The sequence below is a fragment of the Panthera leo genome, chromosome B4 (assembly GCF_018350215.1).
Source record: "Panthera leo isolate Ple1 chromosome B4, P.leo_Ple1_pat1.1, whole genome shotgun sequence".
Taxonomy (NCBI): Eukaryota; Metazoa; Chordata; class Mammalia; order Carnivora; family Felidae; genus Panthera; species Panthera leo.
Window position 1 is genome coordinate 43,346,176 of NC_056685.1, and position 11,678 is coordinate 43,357,853.

General features: G+C 36.8%; 1 protein-coding gene across 1 annotated transcript; it reads right to left on the reverse strand.

Moving 5' to 3' along the window:
* Window positions 1-1,981: 1,981 nt before the first annotated feature.
* On the reverse strand, window positions 1,982-11,042 carry LOC122225557 (C-type lectin domain family 2 member A-like). Its single transcript, XM_042948413.1, has 4 exons — window positions 10,914-11,042; window positions 5,797-5,966; window positions 2,944-3,047; window positions 1,982-2,156 (listed from the first exon to the last, which is right to left on the reverse strand). The coding sequence occupies exons 1-4, from the start codon at window positions 10,960-10,962 to the stop codon at window positions 2,033-2,035; spliced, it is 447 nt and encodes a 148-aa protein (XP_042804347.1). The 5' UTR covers window positions 10,963-11,042; the 3' UTR covers window positions 1,982-2,032.
* Between the last annotated feature and the right edge of the window lie 636 nt (window positions 11,043-11,678).

The window sequence follows — 11,678 nt, forward strand, 5'->3', positions numbered from 1 at the left end:
CTCCAAGTAAATAAATAAACAAACTTAAAAAACCAAACCACCAAAACTCTCAACTTGTTTTCACAGGAACAGCTTTATTTCAGTATTAATTAGTAAACTTGAGGCAGACAACTTTAAAATCTGTATGCAATAGCATTGGATGCCATAAAAGCCATGAGTCATACAAAGGGATTCTTGACATTTTTGCTTTACTATATAGATACAATGATCCCCTCATTTTTAAAACTGTAACTTGAAAGGGCAAAGAAACATTTTACATTTCCCTATGTGATCTTGGACACTATCCAGTATTGGAAGTTTTGCAAGTCCAACCATCTTCAAATGTTTCGGCATCTCATCTTCTGAAAACTATGCACTTCTCTCATTTAATAGTTCTGTAAATACATATGAACTAATTTATTTGTCTGAAATTATACTATTGTTCTATTAGTGCTCACAGATTCAGCTTTGTGACTAAGACTAAGCAATCTAGCTTTACAGCCTACCTAAAAAATAAAACAAAAATCAAGTAACAAGCATTTGTAAAAGAAAATTATTTTCTCATTAGGCAAGCAATGACTCTTTGCTACGAAGGGCTTTTCTACTTTCGTCAGGTCAACATATTCCCTCGGACCTCTGGGGGCTCTACTCATGTCCATGTCGTGTATCCAGCCCAGACTTGCTCATGAGTTCCAGAACTGTGCATTCAACGGCTTGCTCAGAGCCTGGAGCCTGCTTCAGATTCTGTGTCTCCTTCTCTCTCTGCCCCTCCCCTGCTCACGCTTTGTCTCACTCTGTTTCTCAAAAATAAACAAATATTAAAAAAAAATTAAAAAACAAACAATATTTCCCCTGTAATGATTTCACTGGGAGCCTCCTTCTCGGCTTTGGGCACGCACTTCCTTCTGTTGCCGCTGAACCTTTCCATACAAGATATACATTTGTTTGTGCACTTCTTCTACTGTTTGATAATTAAACGTGAAAGGTTCATCTGTCCCATCTCTGATTTTCTGAAGAATAGGAGAGAGGGAAGTACAGGGAGGAAAAGGAAGTGAAAATGAGGGTGCGGAGAGGGGATGAAAACATGGAAACTTTGGCCTGGCTTGGAAAAGATACAAGAATGAGACCCCACTGCTCTTTTCCTAAGTTCTTACTTGTCCCGTTCTCCAGTCTGTGTTCTGTGACAACTGTTTTCATTTCTAGCAGTGAACATAAATTACGCACCCATAAGATGCAGATCACGGATTTCACTTTAATGCAAGGATCATTTTTAACAAACAGATCTGGTTAACCTTGAGTAAATGGGAAGATCATATTCTCTGAAAATTTACACATTCTGCCACAGAACCTGATTTGTCGTTTTCTCAACTAGAGGCTTGAGCAGCAGAGTTCAAATACCTCTTTCACCCATTTGTTCCCCAAATTTATACTATTGATATTGTCCATTGTACAATAGGTTCCTGGCATTCGGTACTAGACAGGTGCTAGTTCAGACTATTTACTCAAAATCCTGATAGTCTGAACATGATGGCCTGTGGGGTTGGCGCATGAAAGCGATTCGTTTAGCTAGTAACTCAACGCATTTCAACACGAGGCTTGTGTTTCCATAACGCTACATTCACGAGTGACTCTCATACATATTGCAAAACCGAAAGAACATCAACAACTAGTATCGATAATAAAAGTAAGGAGGCAGGGCAAAAATATTACAGTTCTTAGAAGAACAAGCCACTTTAAATGACATTAATCTGAATCCATAGGAGTAAATACCGTAAAATGTCATTTAAGTTTTTCATTCGTATTTAATGTATTACATATCAGAAGTTTTATTCTGTGAGATTTGGGAACGGACATTGGGGCATGTATTTCTTGAATCCTAAGACTCTAGAAGATTTATAAACATGGATTTAGAGACGCGGAGTAAAACACCAATGGAAATTTCTAAACATGAATCTCATGTACTTTCATATTAATATAATATGTTTCCTTCAAGAGGAATAAAAATTATCCCTTTTACACTATTTTACGTAAAATATCTTAGATCCATGATGTCTTAACTTCTGGGTATGCATATGTCTGATTTGCTACAAATCCATTTTCTAACCAAGCGGGTACTGGAGCCTCTGATCCCTGTTTTGTGTAGATAGGCACATTCTCCAATTCCAATGACTTGAAACCTAAAACAAAACACAGAAGGGGGAAAAAACAAAGGCGACAGGATGAGTGAGTCCTGACTGGAGTGACTGCAGAAAAATTTTCCTCTGCTGGGAGCGTTTACTCTTACCCAACACGGTAGTGTTTGAATATAACGCAAAGTGAACTCATATGCGTTGTTGGCCTTAAATGCGGCTTCAGAAACTCAAAAAAACCTGTAACCTATATGGTGAAGAAGTGCAGGATTTACCGCTAAGTACGTGTTAAATATGCGTTGTGAAATTCTAGAAGCATTCACATCTCTGAACATTGATGTCTCGCCCCCGTAAAGTGGAGATAAATATGCCTATTTCCCACGGCTGTTGTGGAAGTCAAATGATATGAAACATTGTTGGAATATTACAAGTATTAAATGCTTTGTACAATCGTTTTTTTAATGTTTATTTATTTTTGAGAGAGAGAGAGCGAGAGAGCACAAGCAGGGTAGAGGCAGAGAGAGAGAGAGGGAGACGGACTCTGAAGCAGGCTCCGCACTGCCAGCTCAAAGCCCGATGTGGGTCTCGAACCCACAAACGGTCAGATCATGACCTGAGCCAAAGTCAGACGCTCAAGCAACAGAGCCACCCAGGCACCCCTTTACTCTATACAATAATTTATATTACCACTTTTTCTCTGGGCTCATTTTACTCTCCACCACAAAGGAAACTTCCAGGAGAATGGTGTGTATGGATTTTAGCTCAGATCTCTCTGTGGTGGTAAAGGGCTTAGAGCCCCAGCTTTCGGTGGATAAATTACAGACCCAGGACTTACCAACCACTGTATATGGTTCCATCTATCCACTTCCAGCTCTGTCCTGCTTCTCGACTCAGTCCAATCCAATATTGAGAGTGGTCAGAATATCGCTTCAGGAAATCCTTTAAGAAAGTATATTAGGATGAATAGCAAATGCTTCGTTCGGTTGGATTTTCTTTTGTCTCGTTATACTTTTTGGAGAAACACAGACTTTCATATTTGGAAGGCGGCAGTGTCCTTATCTGGTTCACAGGTTAGTTCATGGGTTCAGTTACTTCTGTAACAACTACCCTAGTAAATTGCATTGGGTAGCTTTCTTCCTATTCTATTTCCTTTTTTAAGAAGTGTTTGTTTATTTTGAGAGAGAGAGAGAGAGAGAAAGAGAGCAGGGGAGGGGCAGAGAGAGAGGGAGATAGAGAATCCCAAGCAGGCTCCGCATTGCCATCACAGAGCCCGACGCAGGGCTCAAACTCATGAACCATGAGATCATGACCTGAACCGAAATTAAGAGTCGGATGCTTAACCAACTGAGCCACCCAGGTGCCCCTCTTTTTCATTTCTAAAAGAATTGTTGGAAGACAGACATGATCTGTTCTGTGATGGCTTGGTCAAATTTGCCAGTAAATCTTAGGTTTGGTGCCTTTTGGAACAGGACAATCTTAGCAGTAAAATATGTTGAACAATTGGTTCATTCTGGTTTTATATATCTTTGTAATTCATTCTGATACATTATATTTTCTGATATTATTACCAATAGCCTAGCTTTTACGTTTTGTTTGGATTTGGTTAGTAATTGCTTTGCATATATTTCCTTTCATTTTTCTGTCTAACTTTTATGTGTGTGTTCACACGTGTGTGTATGCGTATGCACTTAAGTATGTCTCCGTAAGTAGCACGTTACCGGACTTTATTGCTTTTTTTTTTTTTTTTAAACCATCTGATAATTTTTTTTCATTTAAGAAACTAAAAGCATTTAAAAATCATTTTATCACGATTGCTGTCGTATTTGGATTTGTCAGTGTCGTGTTTGTTGACTACTAGTTTTTTTCCCCTTATTTTAGCTTTTTGTGAATTCTGTTGGGTTGATACTTTCTCTATGTCTTTAATTTATTTGAACGCTTTAGTTTGTTTGAACACTTTTTACCCTTTGATGCTTACAATTCAATTTTTTAAAAATATGTCTGTCCATACATATCCAAATTTCGGTTGTCTACACAACTGTTTAAATAATTATTTAGACAATTATCCATTTCTTCAAAGTTTTCAAATTCATTAGCATAAAATTATTTGTAAGATTTTATGCTTTTAAACCTCTACTGTTTAGGGGCACCTGGGTGGTTCAGTCGGTTAAGCATCCGACTTTGGGTTAGGTCATGGTCTCCATGAGTTCGAGCCCCACGTCGCGCTCTGTGCCGACAGCTCAGAGCCTGGAGCCTGCTTCAGATTCTGTGTCTCCCTCTCTCTCTGACCCTCCCCCGTTCATGCTCTGTCTCTCTCTGTCTCAAAAATAAAAATAAACATTTAAATTTTTTTTTAAAAATCTCTACTGTTTATAATTTTTAAAATTAAAATTTTTAAAATTAAAAAGTTTAAAATTTTTAAAATTAAAAAAAAATCTCTACTGTTTATAATCTCTACTGTTTATAATCAGGTGCATAAATCTGTTTTCTTTTTCTGTGATCAATTCTATCTATGTACAGAAGCAGCATTGCTTTTGTATATCCTCATTATTTTGTTGAACTCTTGTTTGTTTATTGCAAAAATTATTTCAGTGACTGTGCTTTTCAGTCAAAGTATTTCCTTTGTTTTGTTTCCGTATTCATCTGATACTTCCCGTTTTTTCACTGCTTTAGTTTCTTGGTTTATTATTCTATAGAATGGAATGTATGACTTCATTTCTACTTTTCAGCCATCTGAATGTACTTATCCAAAAATCCTTGTCAGAACGAGCTACAAAATTAGTTCAAATTTAGGACAATCCCTCTTCTGTCCTTTCCTGGTAGAGTAAGGGTTCCATAAATGTTAAATACATCCCTGTGCTCCTTGAGGTCTTAACTGTTTTGTCTCTTGCCACCTCTATTGTTCTCTATCTCTATTATTCCTGGTTGGGGGAAGTTTGTACTGTGTGCTTTTAAGTTTTTCCATTAACCCTTTTCTATGCCTTGAACCTACCAGACCTTCTTGGTTATGCTTGACTCCTTTATTAATCCTTTCCAGTATCTCTGACACCTGGTTTGCCATGAATTTCTGCTTATTATTATTTTTTGAATATAGTTCCACAAAAAGCAACTTTAATTTGGTGTAAAACAGGTAGGCAATAACAGTTCATTACTGAGGGCTTTATTATGGCTTCATGGGTCTGAGCTTCGTGGGAAGTGGTTTTGGACTTTCCCTGGATTTTGCTGCTGTATTTCACTCAAAAATATAGAGCTAGCTAATTATGCAGTTGCATTTTTTTGAAGAATAGTCGGATCTTTCTGGTGGGAGATATACCACTCTAACCCTGCTTTTAGAGTCTAGGCAGGAATATATAAGCTGCTCTATATTAAGCATAGGGAAAAATGCTTAGTATGTAACTTATTTCTAAATCCTTCTACTCCCAGTTGGAAAAGTCAGGTGGGGAAAGTCATGTCCTAAATGTTGTCTAATAATTTTTACTCTAAGGGTTGATCTGACCTGACCTGGGAGGTGAGTGTGGTCTGACGTGAGCTCTTTCTTTGATTAAGCTGATGTGGAAAAAAAAAAGGGGGGGGGGTTTCTTCTATGATGGATGAGAGGGTCTTTTTTGGACCATTTCCATTTCCAGTGTGCATCCTCCGTATCAGCTATAACCCCCAAGAACATAATCATAATTTAAAAGAATTGCCTTACCAGTTCTTTAGTGGTGTTGAAGACAGCAAGAGTGGCTGCATGAGAGGCACAGAAGTTCTGGCTTGCTGTCCAGGTTCTTGTACTTTCGGAGAAATAGAAGCACTTTCCTAGGTAACCAATCCAGCCATCCAAGCATGACACGCGTTCAGCGGAAGATTTGTGTTTTTCAACTGAAAACAATTTCCTGATATATTAACTACCGAGGCGGAGGCACGCCCTGAATGTTCTGCTCTGAGACACATTAGAATTTGATGTAAAACGATTATCTTATCCCTAGATACGAAATTCACCAGATTAGCTTTTGGCCCTTCAGTCTGAAGTTTCGGGATTTCCTTAGTCATTCTTCGTTTTTCTCCAAATGAGGACAGATCGTAAATTCTCGTATTTATTTTCTTGCTAAGTTGAAAGAAATCCATGGCAGATGCCACTCGTGTAGATGCTGGCATTGCTCGGATTCAAGACTCCCTGCTCTTCTCCGGTGACACACTCCTCCTAGGTGAGCACACTCATTCTCATGACGCTGTCATGCTTATACTGATAATTATTGAATTGATGTGCCCAACCCAGGCCTCTCGTCAGAGATCTCCTATATACAATTGCCTAATGGACACTCATCCAGTCAATAAAATGAAAATATTTGTGACTGTACCCTATGTTAAGCATCGTTGTGTGTATTTATTACAGACATGGTCCCTGCCATCATTGTGCTGAGAGCCTAGTGGGGCAGATAGAGAGTGAGCAAGTAATTAACAAATTTCAAGGAGTGATACAAAAGGGATAGCCACAGGTACTAAGAGAACAAGAGTTGAGGGGAGTTGGTCCCGCTCAGGGGTGGGGGTTGGAGTCGACATTTCAGGTGACACTTCAAGGATGCAGAGAGCTAGCTCACTAGACTAAGGGTGAGGAGAGCACGTTCTCAGCAAAGAGGAAGTAAGCGTGTAAAGGTCCTCGAGGGTAAAGGTCCTTTTCACTTGAGAAAGGGAAATCAGCATGAGTGGACCATAACCAAGGCCAGAAATTCGAACAGGAGCTAGGTGTTGCTTATACACGTGGTTAAGGTTTTATACCTTACACTAAAAGGATTGTCTCAAAATTAGAGATAGGTGATGATGTATGGACTGGATTGATGGCCTGTTGATTCATTAAAATTCTTGTTAGAAGAAAAATAGATTTGGGGAAAAGACAAGTGTTCAAGAGACTTAAATACAGAGAACAAACTGAGGGCTGATGGGGGGGGAGGTGCGGGGGAGAGGGGAAAATGGGTGATGGGCATTGAGGAGGGCACTTGTGGGGATGAGCACTGGGTGTTGTATGTAAGCTATGAATCATGGGAATCTACTCCCAAAGTCAAGAGCACACTGTATACACCGTATGTTAGCTAACTTGACAATAAATTATGTATTAAAAAATAATAAAAAAATAAAATGCACAAAATAACTAAGTGGGAGATACTTGTTCCGGTTCTGCATATGCTTCTATGATGCTTAAGTTATGTTTCAAGTCTAACTTTTTCTTTGAACTTTAATGAAAAGTGCATCAGAATTTGATTTCTGTTTACATCTGCAGCTTTATTTCATCTGATTTTTCTGTAGGCCCTTTGTTTCTGTCTCCATTTTCTTGTTTACCAAACTTCTCCTAGTCCCTTATACATATCATGTTACTTTAGGAAATATCTGGGCCTTTGCTCACGCTGCTCTGTGTTCCTCAATGCCATACCCCCACCTTAACTTGCAATAAAACAATTTCATCCTGTCCAACTTGTATTTAAATGATCTATTATGTTACAGCACAATTTCCTCTATGAATTTCCTCCACTCCATCCCATTGGAATTGATCATACTCTACTTTCCATGCTCTTGGCTTCTAATAGACTACCAGATTTAATACATTATAGCTATGACATTATATATATAGCTATAGCTATATTCATATATACATTATTATATATTATATATATTATATATATATATGTATATATATATATAATTTTTGCCTCTTCTCTCTCTATCTCATCTATCTCTATCTCTCTATTCCTCTCTATAGGTAAATCGTTATACCTGGTGATTATGTCATGTCTGATTGCTGCATAAATCAACAGAATATATAGCAGTCATACCCATCCAAGAAAAATCTATATAACTGTTCTCAAGTATACCTAAGTGAAGGAACAATTTTTATTCTAGACCTGATTAGACCTTTGCCTATTTTAACCTAAGTATTCATATCTATTAAGTAAGAAAAGCTCGTTTTTACATCAACGCACAAACTGCATCATCTGATCTGGGTCACAGGAATTTAGCATCCTAGGTTGTGTTAAATAACCTTTACTTTTGCTTGATAGCTTTAGGAAATCAGTGAGTTTTAGCATCACAAGCAGCACTAAAAACTATTGAATCCAGTCCTTTGCTGTATAAATAGGGACACTGAGATGCTAGACGCTGGATGACTTATAACCAAAGATAAAACCGGGAGATGGAATTCTGGTCCCACAGTTCAATATCACTACAAGATAAAGCATATTAACCTTTATAAACTGTCTATAGCGTTGTATGACCCAGTTTATAAAATATTCTCTTGAACATGGCTTGAATCAGAGAACACAAATGAGGATCCTTAGGAAGTCCACTGAATAAATTCCACTGAGAGAAAACTAGGAGCATCTGTGAGCATGGCCTGTACTGACTGCAGTAGGCGGCCTGGAAGAAACCCTACGTTTCTAAGAACAGGTTGCACATATTTCAGCTCCTTTAACAAATAAGTGGGTATTTATTTTATATAAACCATAGGAAATAAGCTCACTTAGAAAGAGACAACATTAGGGGCACCTGGGTGGCTCAGCCAGTTAAGTGTCTGACTTCGGTTCAGGTCATGATCTCACAGTCCATGAGTTCGAGCCCCGCATCGGGCTCTGTGCTGACAGCTCAGAGCCTGGAGCCTGTTTCGGATTCTATGTCTCCCTCTCTCTCTCTGCCCCCTCCCCTGCTTGCCCTCTGTGTCTCTCTCCCTCTCAAAAGTAAAAATAAAGATTAAAAAAAAATTAACAAAAAAGAGAGAGACAGCATTGTAGATATTGTAAGAATGATGAATAAAATGCAGAAGACTTGGATTCAGGTTGTAACTTGGGTCTACTCAACGGTCTTTAGACAGCTGCTATCTCTGACATTCAAAGTCCTTGTGTATAGCAAAAGAAAATAAGAACACTAATACTTTACTACTGCTCTGGGTCACTAGAAAATGCAAGTAAAATGTTGTGTATTAAAATATTTTATAAAGCATAAAACACTTCACAAATATGTATTTTGTTTTATCAAAAATCTTTCTCCTTCTCCTCCTCTCCCTCCAACTTCTCTCCTCCTCCTCCTCCTTCCTCTTATTTTTATTATTTTGTCCAGAGAAGTTATATGACTGCAATTACAGTGTAATTTAAGCTGAGTAAAAATATCAATAATGTTTATTTCCTTAACTTGACCAATAGATATCATTTATGCTTTTACTTGGGCAACAGTCTCCTTAGTTTGTAGTTAGGTATAAATTATAACTTTAGACCATGCCTCAAAGAGGAGTAGTTTGGTGCTAACATTTTTACTGTAAATATTTAAGCCCATTTCCCTAATAGGATGTCATAGTCTTTTTGGCAAAGCTGTTTACTCACCTGGACTTCATTACCTATCTCCTCCTCATGGAACTCATCATTATTATTATTTGACTCATGACTTTGCTTTGTTGAATAAGTTCCATGAGGGCAGGAATCGTATCTGTCTTGTTTGTTGTCAACACACAGCCTACTGCCGAGTTGATATAATGATTTCTTTCTCCATCTCCTTATCTAATTATCTATTTATATACATACAGGGTATTCACATGTGTATATATTTTCTATCTATACATGTATAGAAATATATACACGTATATATGTACATATATACATGTATAATACATATATTCATGTGTAAATCATATACATGTGTATACATGTGTATACATATAAATATACATGTGTATAGAAATATATACACGTATATATGTACATATATACATGTATAATACATATATTCATGTGTAAATCATATACATGTGTATACATGTATATACATATACATATACATGTGTATAGAAATATAAACACGTATATATGTACATATATACATGTATAATACATATATTCATGTGTAAATCATATACATGTGTATACATGTATATACATATACATATACATGTGTATAGAAATATAAACACGTATATATGTACATATATACATGTATAATACATATATTCATGTGTAAATCATATACACATGAATATATGCCCACCAAATGCATATATACTTATGCATATATTTTGAAACATCTCATTAAAATTGTTTCAAGTTATTTTCAGAAAATATGTACATAGTTTGCTATCATGAGAGGGTGATATACCATTCTAAACTTCCTTTTAGAATCTAAGAGTAATTGATATTTTGTGTACAAAATACGGTCACTAGGTTAGTAACAATTTCTTCTTGTCCAATTCTCTGTAGCCCATATGTATAGCTGTGAATTATAATTGGAGTTTGGTAATCTGACCCCGTCATTGGAAGCTGCAAAACCAGACACAGATCAAATGTTTTGCACCTTAAACTCAATTTCCATTCTTATCAACATAGTCATTAACTAGAAGCAGTTTAGAAAAAAAATACTAATATATATGTAAAAGTATATGGTTTAGGGCAAGGTAGTCCCCAACTAGATAATATTCCATAAATTGCTACCAGTCCACAGGGAGTAAGGACCTGGTGATTCACTGTTAACTATGCTACAAATATACTGTGCAGTTATTTTTATATTTCTTCATAATGAGACTTTTTTGATGAAGGATGCAGTATGGAGATGTACTATTTTACCATGAGCCCCTTACCTTGTAAGGACTATAAGTCACACCAGTTTAGAAGAAAGTTTCATTTGTGTTACTGTTATCTTCACAGTATGAAATATAGCTATTATCCTCATTTTATAGAAGAAGAAACATATGTCCATTCCATGCACAAAGATGTTCAAGAATTACCCTTAAAACACACATACGGTGAAATATTTTATAGTAGAGTTAACATGAGCATATTTGGGAAGTGGCCAACTCACCTGCTAAAATTGTGGCCAGGGTAGTTATCAAAATCATCAGAAAGAACATGACAATGGTGATAACTTTACAGATACAAAGCCTCTCTTTATTCCTTTTTGAGGGTCCTTGTGGTTTGTTGGTAAGGTTGAAAGTGATAATGTCTCCTATTAAAAAAATCAATCAGTTTTTCATTATTAACTCGAGTTTGGAATGGTAGAAGAACAAGATCCGTATATGCAAACTGGTCATATTTATCTGCTCTCAGTGATCAATGGAAAATTAAAATATACCATTTACAGTACTGCATAAAATATTGAATACTTATGGATAAATCTGACAAGAGACATGCAAAACTTGTACACTGAAGACGACAAAACATTGCTGAAATAAATTACAGACATGAATAAATGGAGAAAGATACTGTTTTTGTGAGTCAGAGGACTTCACTTTGTGAAGTTGTCAGTTTCACTCAAATGAATGTATAGCTTCATCACAATCCCAAACAAAATTCTCAGCCGGCATTTTTTTTTTTTTTTTTGGAGGGGGGGGTGGAAATTGGCAAGCTGTTTCTAAGCATTTCAATGTATGTCAATTTTATCTAATGATGCTGTTAAAAATAGTACAGAAATTCGTTATCTTTTATCCACACAGTGTGGATCTGGTTATAAGATACTTTGGACCGATAGCTGAAAATAATATGCCACGGCTAGAAGAAATGAGCAGGGAGATACCAACTCTCTGAGGAGAGTTAGGACTCAGAATCGATAGCAGGTGCCCACCAAATG

What these genes read in the sequence shown, in the direction of transcription:
- LOC122225557 (XM_042948413.1), bottom strand. Translation starts at nt 10,962, where the DNA reads ATGTTCTTTCTGATGATTTTGATAACTACCCTGGCCACAATTTTAGCA. An exon ending in CCTGGCCACAATTTTAGCAG is followed by an intron (nt 5,967 to 10,913) that starts GTGAGTTGGCCA and finishes AATTGTTTTCAG; the next exon opens with TTGAAAAACACAAATCTTCC. An exon ending in GGAACCATATACAGTGGTTG is followed by an intron (nt 2,157 to 2,943) that starts GTAAGTCCTGGG and finishes GTTTTGTTTTAG; the next exon opens with GTTTCAAGTCATTGGAATTG.